This window comes from Armigeres subalbatus, chromosome 2 (assembly GCF_024139115.2).
Source record: "Armigeres subalbatus isolate Guangzhou_Male chromosome 2, GZ_Asu_2, whole genome shotgun sequence".
In the NCBI taxonomy this organism is placed as follows: Eukaryota; Metazoa; Arthropoda; class Insecta; order Diptera; family Culicidae; genus Armigeres; species Armigeres subalbatus.
Genome location: NC_085140.1, coordinates 16,961,141 through 16,987,906, shown reverse-complemented (window position 1 = coordinate 16,987,906; position 26,766 = coordinate 16,961,141). Strand labels below are relative to the sequence as shown.

Here is a 26,766-nt window from a genome sequence, read left to right as displayed (position 1 = left end):
GCTGAGGGTGGCTGAGTTCGATTACTGGTGCCGGTCTAGGCAATTTTTGGATTGGAAATTGTATCGACTTCGCTGGGCATAAAGTATCATCGTGTTAGCCTCATGATATACGAATGCAAAAATAGTAACTTAGCTTAGAAACCTCGCAGTTAATAACTGTGGAAGTGCTTAATGAGCACTAAGCTGCGTCCCAGTGTGGGGATGTAATGCCAATAAGAAGAAGAAGAAGACATAATAATTGTTAATAATAATTTTCAATTTTTCAATGAAAGAGGCTCGTTTTGTGCGGAGCGGTTTTATCGTGTAGTGGGCACCTGTGGGGTGTTCCGTTTTGGGCGCATGCATAACTGATCCGCGATATGTGATGTTTCTCAATGTCGCCCTACTCACAAGTTTTTTGCACGCCACCACGCGACACTATCGAAAATCATTACCCGAATTGCAAAGGACCCTCGTCTGAGGAGATGCCGGGTGCGGTGTTCAGATGGGGGCGATATAAGATCAGCGAACTTGAACAATGAGAGTGCGAACGTGAGCAATGAGAGTGCAGCAGCCTCGATCAGAAAGCGAAGGTGCGTAAGCAGAATAATCTTTTTGGACTTTCTGCACATTGCTCTTGTTGGTCGAAGGTACCTACATCGGTTGCAACGCATTGCTAATGACGACCAAATGCACTTTTTGGTCTTGATTCAGCTTGACGGGATGCTCGTTTTGTTGCACATGCACTGACATGATCGCGATTGACCCTGCTAAGTAGTGTTCCCGTAATTTATGTCCGAACCGCGTTTAAGAGTCCCACTCCGTGGCTTTTTCACTGTTATTGCTTATCAATATCGTGTCTTTTGGATTTAGTGTCAAAAATTGTTTCTGCCAGAGTGCGGTGAAAGGGTTGAGCCGATTTTTCCCTTCTTCGAACGTTGAACAAAAATTGGAATAACACAAAACTGAGGATGAGAACCGAAGTCTTGGTTGTCGTTATCTTTGCGTTTTCTCTGCAACCCTCGTATCATCCAAAATAAAGTTGCACATGCATATTTCAATTTTTGTTGCTTCAATTCTCCACCAAGCGGCTTGTTAGCCTTTATTTGTAGGGGAAGAAAGTCAATAATAATGTGAGGTAATTTTGATAATTTAAGTCAATCTGTTCTAAAACATAGCAAACTAAACATAAACACTGAAAATAAACTGGAATGCAGCAGGCACGCTGTTATACTAAATAGTCATTATTGGAAATCGAAATTCGTGAATTGTTGGAAATGAATATCCATGGTTATGTATTTGTAAGCAGAAGAAACGTGGAGTAGAATTCAAGATAAACTTTCATTTTCAAATAAGTACTTAAGTAAAGATCTCCAGTTAGTCTTGGTAGGATTGCCAAAATCCGGTGATGGCGAGATCGATTCTCGATGCAGCCTAGGCCATTCTCGACTCTCTGAGCATAGTGTACCCATAGTGCTTGCCACACAAGATATACAATATTCATGCAATGTCGAGCAAAGAAAAGCTTCCCATTGAAAACTGAGGAAATGCCAATAGAATACAAAGTTGAAAACCAGGCCAAGTTTCAGCCGGAATGTAGGGGCATTGAAGAAGAAGAAAACTTTAGTAAAGGATTTCGTTTTTATATTTCGGTCGTTTTGACGATAGTTGTGGAGCATGATTTGGATAAATTTATTCCATATTCTGGCGGTGTCTCAGTGTAGACTACTTTCCTTTACGTGAAGCAACAAACTTCCAATAAGGTTGTACATCCCGCGAGTAAGTGGAGAATGTGATACAATCCAACCAAAAAATACAGAACACCGTGTTCGCCGCTTAATGTGGTCCGCCGCATAGCTCGCCACTCAGTCTCGTCTCTTCGGAGTGAAGCCAGCTCCAGCTTCAGCGTCGTCAGGCCTCCTTAGTTTGATGCTGGAATTCAACGCGACCGGTTCGGTTCGGTTCGGTTTGGCACAAAAGGCAATAAGGCATCCCGAAAAAAAAGCCGTAGCCTCGCGCGTGAGTGGTATTTCACACAGCTTCCCCTTCCCAACCAAACTCAATCCGAGCCTCTGACGAGCAGAAGTGATGGTAATTCGAAGCAGTTGGTCAGCAGGTTATAAGGAGGATCTCTTGTTTTGTGGTGTCGAGTCGGTTGCTTGGAATGCGAGTTTTGACATTTTTCGGTGCCGTTCTGGCGAGGCTAATTGGCGATAACTGATTACCGCGCGCGGTGGACATTCTTTCTCTCCGAGGTGAAGAAGGTCGTCGGCGCAGAAGGCAGGTACAGTGATTTAACAAGTTTTAACTTTCTTAAATTCAATTAAGAGGCACTATGTGTTACGAAATGAACGCTGTGGATATATTTTGAAAATATGACATAAATGTTATAAAAGTCTTGCAACCATTTTTCTTGATGCTTCATCACTATTAATAGTAGGTAATAAAAATATACATAAGTCTAGAGTTTTCCAGATAAGTTTTTTTTTCATATTCTATCATAGTTGTTAGAGATTCTTGTGAATTGTACATCTCGTTAGGATTAAAATACATACTCAATTTTGAAAGCCTAGTTAAGTATGGTAAAATGGAGACGATGCTGAAGTCAAAATTCATATCCATAATAAGTTGAATGTTATTCATTCGTTCTAGCTAGCCTGAAGGCACTATTAAACAAGTTCTTGGAATAATTTTCTACTTGAAAGTCTGGTAATAAACAAATGTGAATTATTCAGTACTCAATTAAAATCGTTGGAACCATGGATACATGCCCAAAACTATAACTAGATTGATCCACCTAGCAGTGATGATGCCTTTCTCGATATAATTGTTACACTTCGCCTTAGCGTGATACATACCAACAAAAATTGCCTACCTGATGGCGTTTACAAATGCTTTATTTTCTTAACTAAGTAAAAAATCTACCAATCTTTTTATTAATTGGCCGGTCGTTATCAAGTTCAATAGTGATATTCTAGGCTTTATCCCCTGTCTATTAGAGATTAGTATATGAAAAGTTGGCTTTATTATCTTACACCAGCGGTTCTCAACCTTTTTCTTGAGAGGTACCCCTCCGAGCTTTCGCATTAATTGAGGTACCCCCTATGTTTTTATGCTGTAGATGAAAATAATCGAGGCCCTTAAGATATATGAAAAGTGTACCTGAAAACTAACGAAATATTTGGCTCTCTATAAACTTTTCTAAAATTTTCATTTTCTTTGAAACTTCCTAATTTAGAAAAAGAATTCCTAGCTCTTTGAAGAGAGGATTCCGAACCTCTTGAAAGATAGCTTCTAAACCTCTTCAAGGGAGGCTTCCGAGCCTCTTGAAAGACCTTACGAGCCATTTTATGGAAAACTTCCGAGCCACTTGAAATGTGGCTTTTGAGTGTCTTGTAAGGACGCTTCTGAGCCTCTTTAAAATAGAATTCCTAGCATCTTGATGGGAGGTTTTCGAGCTCTTGAAAGGAGGCTTCCAAGCCTCTTGAAGAGTCTTCCGAGCCTATTGAATGGCGGCTTTTGAGCCCCTGAAAGGAGGCTCTGGAGTATTTTGAATAAACACTTTTGAGCCTTCCGAGCCTCTTTAATGGCGGCTTTTTAGCCACTTAAAAGTAGGCATTGGAGTATCTTGAATGGACGCTTCCAAGCCTCTTGAACGAAAAAATCCGAGGGAGGCTTCAAGCTCATTTCAAAAGGCTTCCGAAGCTTCCGAACCACTCGAAAGTAGACTTCCGAGCCTCTTGAAAGGAGTCTTCCGAGGCTTTTAAAAAAAAGTCATCCAAACCTTTTAAAAGAAGGCTGCAATCCATTTAAAAAGGGGCTTCGAAGTATCTTGAATGGACGCTTCCAAGCCTCTTGAAAAAAGAATTCCGAGCCTCTTAAAGGAAGGCTTCGAGCCTTTTAAAAGAAGTAGCTTTTTTCCGAGCTTCCGAGCTTTTTTAAGAGAGCCTTCCGAGCCTTTTGGATAAAAGGATGCTTCCAAGCCACTTCAAAAAAAGGTCTCTGAGCCCCTGGAAAGAAGGCTTTTGAGCCACTAAAATGAGGCTTCTGAGAATCTTGAAAGGACGCTTCTGAGGCTTTCGAGAGTACGGTTCCAAGCCTCTTGAAAGAAGAATTCCGAGCCTTTTAAAGAATGGCTTCCGAACCACTTGAAAGGAGCCTTCCGAGCCGTTTGAAAAGAGCTTTCCGAGCCTTTTAAAAGAAGGGGAAAAGAAAAAAAGAAAGTTTAAATATGGAAGCCTAAAATAATACTTCCGGGCCTCTGTAAAGGAGGCTTCCAAGTCTCTTGAAAGTAAGCTTCCGAGCCTCTTAAAAGGAGGTTTTCGAGCCTGTTGAAAAGTGCCTTTTTTCCTCTTCGGGTGTGCCACTGCGACCAGTTGTTAGATCTATTGTAGCCTTCCCCGTATCCTTAGTGTAGAAGTGCATGTCGAATTACTCCATTACTGTTAAGAAGCAATGCAATATTTTCGATTTTCGATACAGTTAAAAAAGCTTATAAAAAGGCTTCCAGGCCTTTTGGAAGATAGTTTCCAAGCCTCTTAAAATTAGTCTTCCGTGTCACTTGAAAGGAAGCTTCCGGGCATCTTGGAAGGAGGCTTCCGAGAATCGTAGAAGAATGCTTCCAATTCTCTCGCAACCAAACAACTAAGCTTTTCGGGAAAAAATCCTCATTTTTCTCAAATGGAGGCTTCTGAATCTGTAGACTCCAGATTTTAGTTAAGAATCATATTCTTAACATATTATTCAACATTCTGTTTTGATCAGGTAGATTGCAGAGAAGATTTTTCAAATTTGTTCATTCGAGTTGCCCTTTTGATCTTTTGTCTCACAGCCCTTCATCTATTGTACTGGTTGTAGAGGGCAGGATTCAATAGGCCATGATTTACTGATCGCCATGCATATTATGTACAAGACAATGTTTTGAAATAAAAAAAAATACAAAATTATCAAAACTTTATCAATAAGTTTTAATTAAAATTGTAATTCATTCGCCATTATGCATTTTTGTCCGAGGTACCCCCTGGGCCCGGCGAAGGTACATGTACCCTAGGTTGAGAACCGCTGTCTTACACTATAGCTATAAATAAATTAGGAATGAAATAGGTTTTCTCGCTTGATAAGCATAAGAATTAAATACACTGATTGATTTGCCTCCGCATACCCGAGTAGACGAAAAAAGCTCAATAATATCAAATGTTGATAAAGTAGCTAAGTGAGATATGAACATGATTGATATAAGAGATAGAAGATTAGGCGACAATATCAGGGGCCCTCCTTAGCCGTGCGGTAAGACGCGCGGTTACAAAGCAAGACCATGCTGAGGGTGGCTGGGTTCGATTCCCGGTGCCGGTCTAGGCAATTTTCGTATTGGAAATTGTCTCGACTTCCCTGGGCATAAAGGTATCATCGTGTTAGCCTCATGATATACGAATGCAAAAATGGTAACTTGGCTTAGAAACCTCGCAGTTAATAACTGTGGAAGTGCTCAATGAACACTAAACTGCGAGGCGGCTCTATCCCTGTGTGGGGTGTAATGCCAATAAGAAGAAGAAGAAGAAGAAGAAGAATCAATATATTGCACTAAAATATCATTATGACATCAAGTTATGCTATTTGTAAGAAGTGATCTATATCATGTGTCATTAGTTAGTTCTTATCCATAGCATATCTTGATATTTAAATGATATTTCGGTGCACATTTTTGATTTTGTTGCTGGTTCTTTTATCTCTTATATTAATCAAGTCCATAACATGTTTTGTTATTTTGTTTAAAGTTTCTGCCCGGGTACGTATACGGCTCAAGTTCGACTGACTCTCTCTTTATTTTTCTCTTCGGAGCTCCATTTTTAGTACTTTCCCACTGTTAGATTTTAACACACAGATCTTGTGACATTACAGTTCTTTCCCTTTTAGTTAAATTCATCAAGAATTGTACAACTACCTTTTCATTTAAATTCAAATACTTATTTCAATAACTTCAACAAAATTTGGTATCACCAAATTTATGATTCTTCTTCTTAGATTTATAACTTCGTCTACAATTAATTGCTTTCGACAGTCGAACCAGCTTTTGATCTTGTCACTATTGTACTCCGCATTTGAACATGACACTTCTTCTTCTTCTTCTCTGGAACCATCGGAACATCCGGGAAACCTAAAAATTCTTCATCGTCCGAGACACTCCATGGACGTTTCCTGGAGACCGATGTAGTTTTGGTTACAAAAACTTTCGCTTGATCTTGTCGATTGTAAACCATTTTTAACTGATTCCGATGAGCTGTTAGCTTATGTCCACTGAGAGAAATCTGGACAAGATTTTTAGATAACTTTGTCATAAATTTCGCGTCTAGCCATCTTCTTAATTCTTTTTTGTCAACGTTTTTTTAAAGTAGCTTATCACACTGCCATTAGCTTGCCAAAATTCTTCCTTTCGTTGTTAACCTACCACCTTTAGTCGTTTCGCAAAACGATGTGCTCGCAATATTGAAGAAATTAGACATTTCAAAAGGACCTGGTACGGATAGGCTTTCGCCGATGTTCATCAAGGAGTACGCTGTGTCATTGCAGGCACCGTTGGCAGTGATCTTCAATAAGTCACTGCATGAGGGATCATTCCCTGAACTATGGAAAACGGCCGCCATCACTCCGATATTTAAATCGGGTGACAAACACGTAGTCGAAAACTACCGAGGTATATCTATTTTATGCTGCTTGGGAAAAGTCTTCGAAGAGCTTGTCCATAACGTATTGTACGCCGCATCCCAGCCACTGCTATCCGATTTTCAACACGGTTTTGTGAAGAAACGATCGACCACATCGAACCTAATGTCGTATGAGAATTATATTTTGAAAGAGATCGAGGCTCGACATCAAGTAGATGCAATATATTTCGACTTATCTAAGGCCTTCGACAAAGTTCCCCACGAGCTCACTATCCAGAAATTCAAATATCTGGGTTTTCCCGACTGGATAACGCAATGGCTGCACTCATATTTAAGTGGAAGAAAGGCCTTCGTCAGATTGAATAGCTCTCGTTCACGCGCGTTTACCATTACGTCCGGTGTCCCGCAAGGAAGTGTACTTGGACCTTTAATCTTTGTACTGTTTATAAACGACCTATGTAGTCGGCTAAAATCGGGCCAGTTACTGTATGCTGACGACCTAAAAATATTTAAAGTAATCTCATCGCATCTCGATTGTTGTGCGCTTCAAGCCGATATAGACGAACTCCACTGTGGTGTTCGGAAAATGGAATGGCTCTCAACATAAGCAAATGCAAAGCTATATCGTTTTCTCGCCGAAATACACGTATCGAAAATGGGTATACGATAGGTTCCACTCAATTAGAACGTGTAGATTTGATCAGCGATTTGGGGGTGACCATTGATACCAAGCTTCGTTTTAATCAGCATGACTACCGCGAAAGCATTTGCTGCATTAGGTTTCATTCGTCGAAATACAAAGGACTTCACGGACATCTATGCACTCAAAGCACTGTACTGTTCAACGGTGCGAAGTATCTTGGAGTATGCAGTATGTGTGTGGTCCCCATACCACGTGACACAATCTATCAGGATTGAAAAGGTTCAACGATGTTTCATCAGATACGTCGGCTTCCCTGGAATGATCCTGTAAACTTCCCGGACTATTCCAGCCGCTGCAAACTTATAGGCCTGGAGACACTTGCGCTTCGTCGGACTAATCTGCAAAGGCTGTTTGTTTTTTATATTTTGAAAAATGTCGTGCAGTGTCTATATTTATTGCAAAACGCTACGTTTTACGCTCCTTCTCGGCATCTGCGTGAACGCGATCTTATTATGATTCAGCGTCACAGGACGTCATATGGTTTTAACAACCCTCTGGAAAACTGTTTTCGGTCGTTTAATAGTGCAAGTGCTGTTTTTGATTTAAATGTGTCTAAACTAGTTTTTAAGAATAGAATAAGAAATATTAGATAAGAAGCAGTCTTTTATATTTTTTTTATAATTCATTTATATTCAGTTTTTTTATAATTCAAGACGAAGAAATAAATAAATAAATAAAAAAAAAAAATTATTCGGATGATTTGGTTTATCATTAGAAGATTCAAAATTTGTTTTTACTGTTTTGTCAGTAGTCTCTTTATACAAATTATTTTTGTAACTATTACGAGGATTAATCAAATTCAATAAGGTTTTGGGTTTAAACGAAAATATTCGTTCTGATGGAAAATTTCCCTCCGTTCCAAAGCAACTACCCAAGCAACCAAAAGTACGGATAAGATGGGATGTTTTGGCTTAAGCAGCTTGCATTTTAAGTACTTTTTTGTATGGCTGTAGCGCAAAAGTGAACTTTGAAGTTCTGTTAAGGTGCTTAGAACTCGATGTAAACCAAGAGTGAACTAACAAATTTAAGTAAAATGTGAACTTTTGGTTGCTTGGGTATTACGATAGTTGATCAGGGGCCCTCCTTAGCCGTGCGGCTACAAAGCAAGACCATGCTGAGGGTGGCTGGGTTCGATTCCCGGTGCCGGTCTAGGCAATTTTCGAATTGGAAATTGTCTCGACTTCTCTGGACATAAAAGTATCATCGTGTTAACCCTTAAGATATACGAATGCAAAAATGGTAACCTGGCTTAGAAACCGCGCAGTTAATAACTGTGGAAGTGTTTAATGAACACTAAGCTGCGAGGCTGGAATCTATGACAAAAGTTCGAAGACATAAGGTCGAAAGGACAAAAGGTCGAAAGACAAAAGGTCGAAAGACAAAAGGTCGAAAAGACACAAGGTCGAAAGGACAAAAGATCGAAAGGTACAAAATGTCGAAAAGGACAAAAGGTCGAAAGGGACAAAATTTCGATCAAGAACAAGTTGATAACAAGTTGGGTGTTACTGTTACTGCTAAGGAGAAATTACTATGAAACAATATTATGAATGTCTAGATAGTTTTGTTAGAGATAAAGCAGATTGTTGATTTTGGAAATGAATAAAACTTGTATTGCGCGAGACAGATTTGTCCTATACAGTTGGCAAAAAAATACCCTTTTATTTTTCACTATTTTTAACAATTAAATGAAATGCATTCAATGAGTGCAAATAATAGAAGGATATCAATGTATTCTAAATGTCACTTCGATCTATTAAAATAGGGCACGCCGCAGGTACGCGCATTGATGTATTTGATGTGCGTCATGCGCACAGATTTTGACAGATCGATGTGATTTTTAGAAAACCCAAACATCCATCTATTAGTTGTACTCACTGAATGAATTTTAATTAATTGTTCAAAAATTGTGTAATTTTGATCTTACCGATATTTTGTTTTTTATCCCTTTCCTTTTCGATCTTTTGTCCCTTTCGACCTTTTGTCCTTTCGACATTTTGTCTTTCGAGCTTTTGTCCCTTTCGACATTTTGTCCTTTTCTACCATTTGTCCCTTCGACCTTTTGTCTTTCAACTTTTTGTCCTTTCTGTCGTGGATTTCAGGGGTTCTGTTCGACCCACTTCGGGATGGCTGCATCATCTCGTCTTCCATTTGTGCACGGATAGTGCGTAGTGAAGGAGATCACTCAACTTCAGGTGTAGCAAGCTATAGAAAATTATTAATTTAACTCTTTAGAGAGCGAAAAGTTCACTCATGTTTTTTTATACACCCCTTCCTCTGTGTAAATCCCTTCCTCTGTGTAAATCCCTTCCTCTATATATAATCCGTTAACCTGTTCAAACATCAATCATCCATAGAATAATTGGATGTATGAACAGGCTTCCGGAAATTTGCCGCGTACCGCTTCAAATAGCCGCTAGTTGGTTGCGTAGCTGAGTTGATTCTATCAGCGCGATGAAAGCCTAACGCTTGCGCGCGCTGGCTACGATGATGGGTGATTACACGCTGCCGTCGCGACGCCTACTGCGATGATGGCTGCAAGTCGTTTCCAGCGACTGCTACTATCCGATCGGTCCGTTGTTCGTTTGTCGAATGCCTGCCTGCCGCTGCGTGGGTAGAGGGTGGTTGCTATGGCAACAACACCCGTGGTAAACGAATAACTTCCCGCGCACAACCGCTTTGGTCTTCGTGGGCGGAATGCCTAGGTGTGGGTGGTTGCTATGGTGACTACAGCCGTGTCGCTGTTCGTGAGCTTAGGCTTCGGGAACGCTTGCTGGTGGTCACTTATTATTATTATTATCGTCTTTATTTAAGAGGTTTTCAGCCCTCGGCTGGCTCACCTCTGGTATCAGAAAAAAAAATATATATATATGTATATTTTACAAATTTGTTATTCTAGTTGTTGTTTTTAATAAAAACCCGACTTAATCCACCTAAAGTGAACGCAACCCTTCTTACACTTTTGAATGGTTGTGTGTGCCCAGTGCATATTACAATTTTTATGCATATGAACTTCAATTGAATATAAAATAACTGATATTATCATGCTTTTATCGATTTCAAAATAAAAAAAGGGATATTTCTGGAAATTTACCAATTTTTCAAAAATACAAAAAGACTGCAGATTTGATTTGCCGCCTTAAATGGCAATATTACAGCTTCTGTTTAAGCCCAAAAGAGTTCAAATCGGGTCATAGACGGCTGAGATATTGGTGTGACAATTCTTCATTAGTAGTCTGAAAATATGTCTCATATTCGTATTTCACAGATATCTCTGAAACCGAATTTCCAATTGCAGAAAAAAATTAATGGGTCCAATGACAAAAACATAGCTTTCGTTTAAAGATAAAATCGCACATATCGGTCCAAGGACGACTGAGATCTTGTTGGGACATATTTTACCAATGTGTGAAGTTGGTACGTCTAATGCTTTATGTTCGTATTTCAGAGATATCTCCGGAACCCAATGTCTAATTGCAAAAACAAAATACAATGGGTTCAATGGCAAAGTCATAGCTTTCGTTTAAAGATAAAATCATGCAAATTGGTTTACAGACGGCTGAGATATTTATGTGACATTATTTTGTTAGTTTTCTGAAAATACACTTCATGTTCGTATTTCTCACATATCTCTGGAACCAAATGTCCGATTGCAATTTGATATTGAACTTGTCCAATGACAAAGTCATAGCTTTCGTTTAGTGTTAAAATCGTGCAAATCGGTCCACGGACGGCTGAGATCTTGATGTGAGATTTTTGTAACGCACACACATACACACACACATACACACATACATACACACGGACAGACAGACATGTGCTCAGCTCGTCGAGCTGAGTCGATTGGTATATACGACTTGGGTCTCCGAGCCTCGGATAAAAAGTCGGTTTTTCAAGCGATCTTTATACCCTTCTTAGGATGTAAGAAGGGTAAAAAGGAGATTTTCAGTGTTCCATCATAGATGGTGCGTATTCCGGAGGGTGTCCATTGTCGTTGCGGGGTCTATTGGGGTTCCAGGGTTAATTCGATTTGTGTTCCATTTTTTTGAGAGAGTAGTCCAATTTCGTTGCCGGGTCGGTTTATTTTTGAGGGGTTCAGGTCGTGTTCCGTGGTTTCTTGAGAATAGTCCAGTTTCGATGCGGGGGTCTTCATTCGTTGGGTTGTCGTGGTGTGATGCCAGGTTTTCTATTATATCCTAGTGTAGAGGTAGGCGTCTTTGAGGAAGTTAATTGTGTTCCTCTCGTCCAGCGGGTTGTTTTGCAGGGCCGAGTAGGCATTGGAGATGTTGTTGTTGGTGCGGGCTGTGTGGTAGATCGGGCATGTGCCGAAGATGTGGTTGATGTTCAGAGTGCAATCACACTCCTCGCATCTGTTATGTATGTTGGTGCCACCCAAGTTATGGGTGACGTTGGTGTGGCCCGTTCTCAGCCTGGAGAGCACCACTTGCTCGCGACGATTGTCGCTGTCGTTGCCTGGTAGGGTCGAGTTCTTCAGCATGCGACCCACAGTTTGGCGTCCGCTGCCGGGACTTCTCTGCTCATAAAGCCGTCGGTTCTTCCGAGATTGGCCAGTGCGTCTGCATATTCGTTGCCGGGTATTCCTGCGTGGCCGGGTACCCAGAGGAGCGTGGTGTTGCGGTTGGCTACTGATTCGATCGCTTGGATCCATGGATGCTTGCTGGCTGGTGACGCCAGGGCTGTTAGGACACTAGCTGAGTCCGAAACGACGAGGATTGGCAGTGTGCTGGGTATGGCCATGGCCCTGAAGATTGCGGCTGCTTCAGCTGAGTAGACCGTGCAACGGTCCGACAGTCGGTACGATTCATCGAGGGTGGAGGAGTAAATTCCGATGCCGACTCTGCCGGCAGCCTTGGACCCGTCCGTGAATCGGATGTCGTGTTTCTGGTACCTTTCCCGGATGCGGTTTTTGAAGGTTTCCTGTGCTACAGCTGGGTTTGGGTTTCTTGAGAGGCGTTCTTTGAGCTTGAGGTCTACTTTGGGAGGGGGGGTTTGCCAGTGTCTCGGTCCCAGGCGTCGGAGGCCGGCGATCTTGGGGATGCTTTTACCGCAGAGGTTGTGAAGAGCCGTGTTGGCGTTGTCGTTGAGGTGGTCGTGGTTTCGGCTTGCTTTTGTTCTCTCGGAGTGACCGATGGCCCTGCTGCAGAGGGCGGCGGTGGCTTGGAAACGGAAGGGTAGTACACCGGCCTCGGCGCATGCCACATCCGCCGGGGTCGACGGGAGCAGTCCGGAGACTATCCGGATGGTTCTGTTATATGTTGGCCCTAGCAGGGCGATAAGGTTGTCAAGGTTGAGGCTGCTCAGCTCGATGCCGTAGAGGAGTCGACTGCAGATGATTGCATTCGCTACTCGGAGCCGCGTTGGGCGGTCGCTCCTAGATCTTCTTTTTGAAATGCTCTTTACGATGTTGATTCTGGATGCACATTCACCCCGTACTCGGTTGCAGTGGTCACTGAAATTGAGTTTCCTGTCCACCGAGGATCTTGCAGGTTTTCTTGGTAGGGATGGGAATTTTGTCGATGGCGATGGGTTGGGTTGGAGGTCGATGCTGGTGGTCACTTGGTTCTTCGTTGCTGCCAAGCCAAGTAAGGGTGCCGTGCGTTGCGTGTGTCGTCCGAGTTGTGAATGACCCGATTGTCCATTGAGTGCCCGTTTTATAGTCTTTTGGACTAGGCGAGGGGAAGGCTAGCTTCCCCTGGTTACCATGGAAACTGCGCGCATCTTTTGTTTCTTATTATATTTTTTTTTGCTTGCGCGTTCGATCAAGCTACGGGGTAATTCCTATTAGAGTAACCAAAAATTTAAGATTTTTTTCAAATTAATAAAACGCAGTACGTCTAGAAAATATTTGTTTCATCTATTTTATTTATAATTCTTATTATCTTATTATCAAACAATATTTTGAATTATTTTGGCAACTTTTGATAGTATTTATTATTATTATGTGTACTATAATTTCATCTTAGGTCCATATCTCACAATTTATTATCCAACTTGTCATTTGCCTTTCTGGTATAATAAGAATATTATCTGTTTTGTCTCAATATTGTATGCAAATTCTTTATTCATTTGTTTTTTTGTATCTGAAATTCCACTTCTATATTTCGTAATATTGTTATATGAATTTATAGTTTGAGTGTTTATCGTTTCTTCAAATATATGTATATTCTCGTTGAACGTATCTGCTTATTCTCCTACACTTTCCACCTTATGCCTTTCGACCTTTTGAACCTAACCCGCGAGGCGGCTCTGTCCCAATGAGCGGATGTAATGCCAATAAGAAGAAAAAGACGATAGTTGATTAGAAAAAGATTCTATTTCTTTTGGAATTGTAGGGTGGACTTTTTAATATCTTAATTCCTTGGTTTTCTAAGAAAGAAATGAATTCAACAGATTGAAAATGTGGACCACCATCCGTAACTACCACATCCCGAAGACCAAATCTAGCAAATTAAAGACCAAATTACAGATTTAGAATTTGTTCCATGCCTCATCCATTCAACTTCGAGCCATTTTGAATGATTGTCTACCAGGGTTTGCAGAAATGGCTCTCAATAGATAACGAACAACGATAAAAGAGAGGCAAAAACTGTTCCGAATCATAACAAGTCATGATAACAAATTTATCAAACTTGTATACAAGTGCGAAAAACAGAATCGGATAGGCAGCCCCTACAGAAAAAAGGTGATTATCGCTTTGTTTTCGCTTCTTTCGTGTTGGTTACTGCACAGCTGTGTAAAACAAGTTGAAATGCATCATCAGAACCAGTGCTCTCCGCATTTGGAGCTTTGCAAAAGAAATTTATCATGGGGTATAGCCTCCCGAATCAGTTCTCTATCATGACAGCTTGCGAAAAAAGTCTCTCGCGGTATGCTACATATAGTATATGTATACAGAGATGATAAGTAAGAGACTTGTTCTTTCTCTTTAGGATTCAATCCCTGCTGTCTACTATTAATAGGAATGTATTTTTATCCAGTGGCGCCGCGTAACCTCACTTTTTACCTGTGCACTAATACAAAAAATGAAAATTTTGATATTTCTACAACCCAAATAAAAAATAAAATTATCAACATCGTTTAATCTGATCAAAATCAAGTTATTCTATACATTTTCGTACGAAAATTCCTTGAATTCAAGTCCAGTGCACAGGTAGATTGAGGTTAGGGAAACGCCACTGTTTTTATCGAAATAAAACAAGTCAGCGTGCAATCTGCTGAATGGACGCGTAGTGGGTGTCCAAGTTTAAGTAAATTCCACTTTCGGTACCTACTATTTCTCTCCTTGCACATGTTTCACAACTTTTAACGAATTCTTCTATGTCTGAATTTATTCCCCCCAATAAATAGATCTTCTGGCTAATTGTTTCATTTTCGTCATTTCATTATGATTAGCATGAAAGAGCTTCAATACAGCATGTTTAATGCTTCCAGGAACAATAACTTTATCTTCCATCAGCAAAATACCTTCCACAATTTGTAATTTTTCTTTAAGTGCAAATAAATTTCTGAACTGCTTCGGTACATTTCTTGAACAATTATTTGTGACAAACCCAATGATTTTTGTTAGGAATTCGTCTTTTTTAGTTTCTCTTGCTAAAGGGTGTATTCGATAAAAATGGCACACACATATTTACTCACAAAAATCAAACCGATTATCGGATTTTCTTGAAATTTTCAGGGAATGAAAAACTTTTAACGAGTTATGATTTGCAACATTTGTTTTATTCGATTTCATCACCCATTCCGAATGCGCGCATATTACTTTTCACTCCACCCATCAAATTTTGTACAATCGATTTTCCCAGTGTTTTTGTTGTTTTTACCCATATTTTATTCAACTACAGATCTATTTTACTAATATTGGGATGTTTGCGAAGTTTTGTCTTCACAATTGCCCAGAATTTTTCAATCGGGCGAAGTTCCGGTGAATTTGATGGGTTCATATATTTTGGCCAAATTTAACTCCGTTAGCTCGGTACCACTCCAGCACGTTTCTAGCGTAGGGGCAGGACGCCAGATCAGGCCAAAACAGAGTTAATACTTTGTGTTTTCTTATGAATGGTAAAATACGCTTCTTGAAGCACTCTTCGGTGTAAATAGTACCGTTGATTGTTCCGGAAATAGTGAAGGGAGCGCTTACTTCACCACATACGCAAATCATCTGCCTTCTTTGCAAATTTTGAGAACTATTTTGTTCGGACATCGTCCGGAATAACTAACTTAGACTTCGCAACGAAATATTCTTGCCCAGGAAGTTGACGGTAGTCAGCTTTGACGTCGGTTTCATCATCCATCACGATGAAACACGATTTGGTGAACAACATGTAACATTTCCGGGCGTTTCTGCAGTGGCGTTTCGCTTTTGATCTCAAGGTCGTGGGTTCAATTCTAGGCTCGCCCATGGGCGTAAATAGGGGGGGGCCGGGGGGGGCCTGGCCCCCTCCAGACCTACTTGTGGCCCCCCCAGAAAATTTTGAAAAGTAATTCCAACTTAGTCAGTTTTTATTTCATTTACATATTTCCTACATATTTCTTAATTTTGATTATGAATTCTATAAACATATTTTTTGTTGCGTTATCACATCTATGACCATTTGTTCAGCAAAGCATCGAAATATTTAAGTTGGACCGCCAGGAACATTTTCTCGATTTTTAAGCTAAAATCAATGCCGCTTCTAATTCAGTTGCTAGCTTAAAATAATAAATTTGTTCTGCATTTGTTTGACTAGTATCCTGGTCGCAGAAACATAAAAACTTAATTGTATTAAGATATAAATATTTCTGTTCTATTAAACTACCATCCGCTTCAAAAAAGACTGAAGCAACTACATCAAAATGAGCACATGTACACAAATCCGGTCAATGAAATTTCGAACGACCATTCTTTCGAAAATCTTCGGCACAGAAAGATATAAAATTATAAAACTTAAGAATCTTTGTTACAATGACAGAAAAATCAACAACGCATTCCATTGAAAGTATTAGGACAAAACTTAGGCAACCTTCGCACTCACAACAGAGATTGCATTAAAGAAATATTTTTATAATCCTCAAAAGATCTTGTTCCATTTAATTTTTTGGCGATTTCATAAGGATCATCGGAAAACTCTTTTGTGCCTGCTTTAGTTAGAATTTGTTTTTTAGGATAAAAAAATAGATTTAGAAACCAGTTCGTATCAGAAAACATTTTGCAGCACAATTCAGATCGATTTGGTTGCTTCTCAAGTCTCTTTGATTTTTGCAGAGATATCTCTCACCTATTCAGAAAACTATAATAAAGCCTCTTCCTAACGTCAGTAACTACAAAAACCTTATGTTATTCTGGAATTTGATTTATGACTCATAATTTTATGACTCATGGAATTTATGACTCATAAAAAACACTTTAGGATTCCAAATTTGTGTTCATCGGTACTTAACTATTTCAGCACATAGCATACATTTTGGAATTGCATGAATACTTATATTGATCATGACAAAATTTCGTGGAATTTATTCCACATCTAAAGAGTTTCAAAAATTTCAAGTTTCAAAAAAATCGAGATCTTTATGCATTAAGTAATCATGGAAATGCTTGAAAACTTTCAGAAATATACTCATATCGAATTTCATTTATAGATAGAAGAAGATCGAAGAAGATTCTTGAATCTTAGATTACACACTTATCCACATTTAGTAACATGGATAAGACAAGTTGACACAGACACAGCGTTTTGAAGCAATCACAGCATCATTGGAAATCAATTGTATTATTCGCGATTTTTTTATGTTAGTTCTAGGACAAATGAGCGATAAACTTAGTCAATCAATTTCTATTGCAATCCATGCGCACAGTGCTTTAAATCGCCTTTGAAAATTACATCCCACCAACTGGTGCCATGGCCCCCCCTAGACCGAGACTCTAGTTACGCCTATGGGCTCGCCCCTTTCCTACTTTGTATTTCTATCTTAGTTCTTTCCGTGTTTCACGTTCTACCAAAACGACGATTCCTACTATTGTAACCTTACACACAATCCCAAAACCTCCCGTGGCACCTATGAGAGTGTCGTAGAGTTCTCTGCATCTTTCTTAAGTAGGTGTCCAACAAACCATCATTCCCCTTCCTCAGCATTCGCAAGGACGTGGCCAGGACAGATCTCGACTATTGGAGAGTGCATAACGAACATAGCTGAAGGAATGAATAAAATCCATCCAGCCGTTTTCGAGTAATATATGTAGTGATGAACTCTTCAATATGTTGAAAAATCACTCAAATAAAGCTTAAAAAAAAAAAAAAAATTTCGAGTAATACGGATACGAACACAGACCATTTCATTTTTATTATACAGAGATTCAATGGAAATTGAAGGAATCTACATCTTAAATTCTTCAAATTTACACTGACTTCACAGATTATACTTTGTTATATCTGCGGGATATATTTTGTTTTTTCCATAGAAAATTCTTCAGAATTTGCTTGCAAACTATTTCAATATTTCCACTGGAAATTCATCGGAATTTGCAAGGAAAATTATTAGAAAATCCTTCGAAATTTTCACAGTATATTCTTAAAAATTCATACGTTGAGTTAAGTTCAGCATGACACGAGCAGTTATCAAACTGTGCAAGTTGCTAATAAAGCATTATTAATATTATTTGTCCTTCGAAGCACCAAAGAATGTTTGACCATCGCCGTCGATACAAGTTAACAATGCCTGTGTGCAACCGTGCACGCTTTATCGGAACTTACGCTGCGCTATCCAGTGCCACAATTATTACAGCTGATCGCCTAATGTGATATAAATCGATTAAGACCCCTCATCACTTCAAGTCAATGGAACAGTACAAACGCGTGCACATTCATTTACGTGACTTGCGGTGCTCAAATGTATAGCAGAAAAGCTCCATCATCACTGCACGTCATCATCTGACTGGGTTGGAAGAGTGACACAGTACCGTGCAAGCAAGTCACACAAAGGCACCACCTCTTCATACATGATCCAGCATTCGGCTTCCCTTCTCTCTGATCGCATAAACGCATCTGAAACCGAGCCTCATGGGCTGATCACCTACAAACAAGGAGTTAGGTGCTGCCTGCTCCGCTCTAAAGTGAATGGAATGGGTGATTTATGCCCTTATTTCCCCTCTCAAGTGTTCAGGCACCTATGAATGTACTTAGACTACACTTGTCAGCGGCACTTGCTCCGTTTCGCAGTTGATGCAAAATACACATTTTTCAGCATTAGGATTCCCGCACATGGCAGTAGACACCAGCGTGTACTATAGCAGCGTTGGGTTGACTTAAACGGTTTTTTGTTCATTCATTACATGATGTCGTCTATAGAGATATTCTTCATGGATCATGGGGTTCGCGTTCAACACATTCTTTATTACGAATGACATTGATTCAAGTAGGTGCAGAATTCGTATAAGGCAAATCAATCGGTTGGGAACTCCATTTAAATCACTCGATGTGCTGCAGTTCAAAGACAGCTACTCAGTTCATTCGACGTAATCGTCCCATCTACATTCTCCACGTATTTTGTTTCACTTGGACGGGACGTACGCAACGATGGATCCGAAATCCATTCGTCCACCCACGCGGTTGGATTGTGTCAAAAAGGAGAAAGTCATAAGAACACACATTCTGACACATAAACTGCCGCCCATTTTTATAAGGAAACAACAAATTAAGTCACTTGAAACAACGGAGTTGAGATTCTGATGATGGTGGGCCATCTTCGCGCGAACGAGACTGATGGGCGGTGAGAAGACGCTCGTGAAAGCGATTCATTGTGGCTGATTTTTGTCGTATGCTTCGGCGAAGAGAAACAATTTTCTGAACCAACTGCGTGTGGTTTTATGTTTGCGATCACATCTCAATTTTATTTAGAATTAAAAGTGACTGGCTTATCCCTTTAACTTGATATAATTGTTTTGAAGAAAAAAAAAATTATACAATTTGTAGGCTATATTGAGGCTACTTTTAATTTACAAATTAACGTTAATTTACAAATAACTTTACTTTCCTTACTAACAACAACTGTCTTTCAGCTTGGGAAGTGTTCTAAAAATCAGTTCGATGATCATTTTGAACTGTTGACTATTGACTATTTGTATCGGTCTAATTTGAATAACAAAAGTAACTTCAATATAAATATATCATTGATTGCGTATCCACGTAGCTCATGTATTATGACTGAATTTGATAATATATGAGTAATAGTAGCTTATTTACAACATGTGTGCTGCTAGGGATATCGCAAACAAATGTAGATTCTGAATGTTTTACCCTGGGAGTTTTTACCACTAATACAATTAATTAGAATTCAGCCGCCAATGATTTAGGGTCGGCGCGCCGCCGATCAGAATTTTATCACGCAAATGACTATAATTGCAATGAAAATGTTTTTCAATCAAGTCAAGAAACCAAAATTTGGATTTAAGATTTTTTCTAACGGTTTCAATAAATTTCTGTAGAATTCAAAATGTTTTTAAGTTGTAAGATTCGAATCGCTAAATCGTAAATTCGAAATCGCTGTTAAGTCGGCACCGGCGCGTGGCGACATACAAATAGTAAATGCTATACAGTTCGTCGGTTTGGGTTTCAACTCTAAAAGCTTTATCTAGTAAAATACTGCTTAAAATGTTAAGTAGATATTTGGCATTCGTCTAGGTCTAGGAGGATCTGAACAATTTAGATAGTCCAGGCTAAATAGCCAATTTGTTATAATGTTATCAGTAATATGGCGCTTCCACAGTCATTAACTACAGATATTCTAATCTAAGTTACAAAAGCCAATAAAAAGCAAAATAATTGATTAAACACGAAGTTTATCGAATCCGAACCATTGCTTAGTGGTTTTAAAATGAAAATCAGGAACCGCAAAAAGTAAAAATAAAGAATAACTGGAATAGCACTTTAGATTCCCGGAAATCAAAGCAATTTATTATGCCACATATGTTCAGCAATTTCTTCAAGCATACAATAAAAAAATCCTCCAGATATTCTTTAAGTAATTGTTTCTACAATTCCTTCAGAAATTTCTTTGATTTCTTTTACAGGAATTCTTTCGAAAATTACTCCCGGAAATTTTTCAAAAAATCCTTCGGAAGGAAATCCAGAAATCCCTTCAACAAATTCCTTCGGAAATTCCTTAAGAGTTTTTTTTTCAGAAATTTCCTTCGGAAATTATTCCAGCAGTTCATGAAAGAAATTCCTCCAGGTATTCGTTTAGAAATTTCTTTAGTGATTTCTGCGGAAACTCTAGGTAGAAATTCTTGGAATTCTTTAGAAATTTTCCTCAGGATACTTTCTTTCAGAACTTCCTCCAGAATTTCTTGAAAACATTCTTCGAAAATTCTTTTAGCAACTGTTCAAGAAATTCCTTTATGTATTCCTTCGGATTAGGATTTTGTTAGAAATTAAATTGGCTTGAGAATTTTTGCTAGCAATATTTCTTCCTATTTTCCATTAGGACTTTCTTAGAATTTCTTCATGAGTTCTTTTGGAAATTCTTTCAGAAAATCTACCGAAAAGTCCATCTGAAACTCCTTACTTCATTAAGGAGTTCCTTCGGCAATTCCTTTAGAAATTGCATCGGAAATCAATTAAAAAAAAATCAAAAAGTTCCTAAAAGAACTTCCGGAGAAATTCTTCCAAATTCCTGCAGGATTTTTGGAAAGAATTAATTTAAGGAATTTTTGTGTGGTTTAACTAAAGGATTTCCTGCAGGAAAAAAATACAATGGAATTTCCGGATAATTTTCTGAACGAATCTTTGGACACATGTCTAAACATTTTCTAAAATATTCTTGAATGAAATCCACGGAGGAGTTCCCGAAATAATTCTTAGAAAATTCTGCAGAGAAATTTCCGAACAATTGAATTTTTGAAATCCAAATGAATTTCAGAAAGAACTTCAAAAAGAATTCCTTAATTTCCAAAGGAACTGCTGACGGAATTTTTGATCCATTTCCTTAGGAATTTCTTTGACAGTTGCTCAAGGACTTTTTCGAATTGACGAAAAATCAGAAATTATGTGAAGAAGTGACGACAGAAATCGTCATAACTTTTGGCTGCTTGACTGTGTGTGTGTGTGTTACCCTTCCGGAAACCAAACTAGTTACCACCAGACCATCCGCACCTGCGTATCACCAATCTCGAGCACCTTTCCCGCCGTATCAAGCGACGGGAATCCTTTCGGGATTCCGACGGGAATCCTTTCGGGATTCCGACGGGAATCCTTTCGGGATTCCGACGGGAATCCTTTCGGGATTCCGACGGGAATCCTTTCCGACGGGATCGATTCCGACGGAATCCTTTCGGGATTCCGACGGGAATCCTTTCGATTCCGACGGAATCCTTTCGATTCCGACGGAATCCTTTCGGGATTCCGACGGGAATCCTTTCGATTCCTGAATAAATCCCGAAAGAATTCCCGTCGGAAATACGAAAGGATTCCCGTCGAAAACTCGAAGGGATTCCCGTCGGAATCCGAAAGAATTTCCGTCGGAAACCCGAAAAGATTCCCGTCGGAAACCCAAAAAGATTCCCATCGGTATTCTGAAAGAATTCCCGTCGGAAATATGAAAGGATTCCCGTCGAAAACCCGAAATAATTCCCGGCGGAATCCCGAAAGGATTCCCGTCGGAATCACGAAAGGATTCCCGTCGGAATCCCGAAAGGATTCCCGTCGGAATCCCGAAAGGATTCCCGTCGGAATCCCGAAAGGATTCCCGTCGGAATCTGGTACGGTGGGGAAGGAAATTCGTCTCTATGCCGACGGATCCCCCGGTGGTTTTCCCACCTTTGGCAATAAGGTATTTTATGAGACGTTTCGCGGTGGCCCGATTATTTACTTTTGATGTTTTGTTTTGATATGATTCTGCGTGAACATTCCGTTAGGTCCGAACACAAAATAATGTTTTAAACGTTTTACTTTTCATTCGTGTTTTCTTCAGCTTTTCATGCTTAGAATGCAATGGTATGAATAAACTAACGACACGTTTTAAGAATCATATGAAAAACTTTGTTCTAAAGCCCTGGTAGCCGAAAAGTAAAATAGGTAGAATTGATGATGGGACCCATCGAAATGTTATGCCCGAAATTACCAAACAAACGGGCTCCCACCAATTGTCAAAGTAGATAAACACGAGAGAAACAGCTGTTTCGATCTGTCTCATAAAAGGTCTTATAGGACCAAGCTCTGCCTTTTCCATGCTTCAGGGAGGACTCCCTCGTCCAGGCATCTCTGCATGGTAGATCTGAACATCTCGGGAGCCTCAGCAATACACTGTGGTCCAGGATACAGATTTACGCGGAAAGATGCGATTTACGCCAAAACTAAATTTTTTTAGAAAAAAATGTCGTTCTACAAAATTGTTCAAAATAGTAAGGCCATCATTATGGTGCTAGAAAAAAATGGGGTGGCCCATCATATAAGAAAAATATGTTTTTTATTTATCAAAATACTGACATGTCATTTTTTACAAAGTTGTAGCGCAGCTTATTACTTATTTTGCTTATTTTGCTAAAAAAGTTTTTTCTGTACCTCTTAAGTTGGCTGATTTAGAGCAATTTTACCTAATTGGATTAGGGTGTACCTCAAAAAACAGTATTTTTATCTCAAGTTTTACCAATTTTACTAAAATCATGTTGTTTCAAGAAAATTGATATAACTCGACAATGGAAGAAGATACAGACGATATTCATCTAGCAAAACACGCATTTTAAAAGGCCCAAAAGTCTTCAAAAGGTGACATTCGTGAAAAATGATGCTACCCTCATTCGCCTGGGCCTACTTTTCGGCCCTTGATGTCTTCGGTTTCCTCTTGTTCTTGACCAGGGTCCAGAAGGCGTCATCCCCCTCTATTTCCCTGGTCTGGAGCGGCTGAGAGCTCTCAGCCTGCCGTAACCCCTTACCACCATCTTTCCTGGGTGGACGGACCTTTCCAGGTCCTTCCTCTCCCGGTTTTGGAGGTACCTGGCCGGGGTTCAGTTTCCCAGCCCCACTACCCTTGTTCGGGGTAGTAACCCTCCGCGTTTTGGAGCGGCCCTCAGAAAGCTCATCTCCTGGAGACTGTCTCCCCCGTTTTTGTGTCTGCTCCGTTGGAGCAGAGACCTGCTGGCGGAGACCGTTGGCGGAGACCTGACCAACCAACCTCTTGCGACGGGGTTGTCGCCTACACTACTACCACTAATTGAAGAATTGACTTGGTTTTCCATTTTAGTCCCACGAGTTGTTCGGGAAAAGAGGTCCACCACGCCAGAGACCAGCATAACGCGGTAAGGGACAATTACTGTGGAGAGTGCCCAGGTACCCCACAGGCTCCGTTAAAGGCCCAGCTTATTATTTCACCCCCCCTGGCCATGCATCCCCTCGGCACGGGTCGCTTAACGCCTTGGGATTAGGGGTTAGGGATGATGGTCCATTTGGTCGCACCCCCTCACTCTAGCTGATGTCAGAAGGACAACAGTGCCCAGGCTGTACTACCAACTAAGTACAAAACCCTTAGCTGACGGTCGATTGTCATCGGAAGACCCGTGGAAGCGTGAGATTGGAACTTGTGAGGACCAGAGCTGTGTAGGTCGCTCCTTCTCTGATGTCAACTCACCATTTCGCAGCCCGTGTGTGTGTGTCAAAAATGCGCACTCATATTTTTAGCACTATTTTTTGTTTTGCACGAGGAAGGCACCAGCTCCGTTAGGAGGATTAATCAGGGTTTTTTGTTTTTCAAAAGCTCGTTATATTTGCCGCCGCCGTCGATGAGGAGACAGATCCTTTTCAGATATTGTACCAAGATTTTGGCTACTCGACAGGTCTCTTGTTTTTTGACGGTTCTATTGGCGGCACATACGTAGCTATCGCCATTTCTTCTATCATTATCGGCTCATTATTAGCAACTGAAACGAAAGTCTTGATTCATTCAATCTGGTACATGCATTGATCTATAAAAAATCTTGTTATTGTATTCGCTGAAAGTCTTTAGCTATTGCTAGCTTGAGCTCATAAATTATTCTTTCTTCTAGAAAATGAATCCATTTGCGGATTCGGTGCGTTCTAAAAACTATTTGTAACTGGCACGCGCGCCGTACATCGCGTTTGCAATGAGAGCTCAGATTTGAATTTCCAAAGCCATCCGAAGCGTGTCAGCCATCAGCACCGGAATGCATCCCACGCGCTTTCTCCAGATAGAACGATGGCATCGCATTCATCTACTCCAACTGAAGTCATAAGTTCAGTTCAGGCAAAGATGATGATGCACTTGCCCCATTGCCTATAAAGTCACGAGCGACAAATATGCGGTTAATTTATGAGGTTTAATAATTGAAACAATTTGAGTGTGGTTCGTGTCATCTACGTCCCGGTGGTCGCGTTGTGCTGTCTGAGTACTGTGGCATGAGTAATCATGCAGTAGCAAGATTGGTAATTGATTTCTGCAATTATTTACTGTTTTAGTATCCTTACATATGATCACTGCAAGCCAGTCTCTTAAATAGCCCAATAGAAATAAATTATGCATATTCTAATGTTTTCACATTTCTTCCCCCAATTCACAGATTACTTACTTACATGGCGTAAAGGTCCCCGTTTGATGAAGCTATCAAATCGCGATACTTCTTGACGAGTCAATAAACGATCGACCGTCGTTGAACTTGCGGCACCGTTGCTGCACCGTGGAAGGAAGAAATCGCGAGAGACTCTTTGAAAACAGGCATCAGCTGCTCAGAGGTCGGGCTGGAGTTCGCGTGCGAGACACGTCGAAAATCAAATAAATAAATTTATTATCAAATCAGGTCAATTTGTGTTCCGAAGAAGCATATTGCGTAGAGTGAGGGTGCGAGCGGTTGGAGCCGGAGTCTGCGGTGGTTTACCGTGCGTCGTCGATCTGTAGATGTGTTCATAAAGTATTACTATCTTCTAGTGTTTGCGAAGAATGTGAGCATACGAAGAACGCATCAATTCAAGGGTGGAAAAAGCGAGAACTGCGGCCCTAATAAGCAGTAGCAAAACTACATCATCAACGCGAGTGCCGTATTACAAACCGCGCGAAAGTGCACTGCCACGACTCTGATCGTTACGGAGAAGAAGAACCCAGCAGTGAGGACCCGTGCATTCATACACATTTTTGCGATTACCAAACAACAGCGATAGTAAAAAGTGCAGCGGGGGTAAGCAGGAATTGTTCTAAGATCTGATGATAGAGCAATAAATCAAACCAAAACTGTCAGCAGGAATTAGATTTTCGAACCGCGCCCGGTGCCGGTTCGCCCGTCTGAGCTGAATTGGTGCGCGATAGCCGGTGAAGAACTGAGAAGCCGCCGCGCCGCTGAGTGTTTTGTAGGTTGCCGGCAAATTGGCAATTGGACATAAATTACATCACATAGCACGGTAGTGTAAGTGGCGAACGGTTGTATAGCGTCGGCGTCAGGATGAAGCTTGCTGTGGCCTGTCTGATAACGCTGGTGCTGCAGGTGGCCCTCGCGATTCCACCAAAATCGGAACCTACGGTGAGTAGAATGTGGTGCTTGTTACGTATAACATTAATATTTGCTTATTAATCAGCTTGTATGCTGCATGGAAAACTAAAAGTGAGCGTCGCCAATTTATTTTACGCCACGATTCGCAGATGCTGTTTATATTTTGCCCTAAATTTTTTTTTCTTTATGCTATCTGTTATGTATCCCTTTATTCCAAATTTTAGTTATTGCCTGGGATCTGAGTACGTAGTATATGAAGCACTTCCTAATTTCATTTCCCTCGTTCTAGATGGTCGCAAGATCTTTATTTCTTAATAGCGCATCATTAATTGTTAGTAATGTTGAGGTTTTAACGGCAGCGCTAAAAAATGACGAGATAGCGAAATGCTTTATAATATTACTCTGCATGGCACATGTATTAGAGTGGGGCGCAGTTGTATGAAAAAACGCAAACTTCGTCCGATCAAGTGAGATCAAGGTTTTTCTGAATCGTTTTGGGACCCCAATCAACTGTGCAAAATATGGGCTCGATTGGTTGCAACCTCGCATGCCGCATCGCGTTTTAAATTTACATGGAGATTAGTATGGGAAAACATGCTTTTTTACATTTTTGCTCTTAGCGGCTTCAATTTATCATCAATCACGTGACTCAATACGTTAGCATATAGTCTGGAAGATGCCGAAAGACTTTGCCGAAGAAGGTACGTAGCTGGAAGGTCCACAAAAAATGTTATTACGATTCGAAAATTGATTGTTCAAACCACATGCAAGAAATCAATGTTTCTGCCAGCACTACCGAACAACCTATGGTTATCAAAGGGCAAAACCCATCTTCCTTCTTGTCGGATTTTTCATTGTGAAAAATTCCGGATAGCTCCATTAGCTCTAAAGCTCTATAAGATCAACTATTTTGAAATAACACTCAGTTAAATTATTGGTCT

General features: G+C 40.2%; 1 protein-coding gene across 3 annotated transcripts in view; it reads left to right on the top strand.

Moving 5' to 3' along the window:
• Nucleotides 1-26,766, top strand: part of LOC134217964 (SPARC-related modular calcium-binding protein 2) — a 128,286-nt gene that overhangs the window by 26,994 nt on the left and 74,526 nt on the right. For 2 of the 3 annotated variants that reach the window (XM_062696830.1, XM_062696832.1), the window contains exon 2: nucleotides 24,905-25,855. In XM_062696830.1, the coding sequence (XP_062552814.1) occupies nucleotides 25,778-25,855 (78 nt within the window). In that variant the 5' untranslated portion in view covers nucleotides 24,905-25,777. Of the gene's footprint in view, nucleotides 1-1,926; nucleotides 2,264-24,904; nucleotides 25,856-26,766 lie in introns of those variants that run through there. The other variant, XM_062696831.1, reaches the window with a different exon arrangement.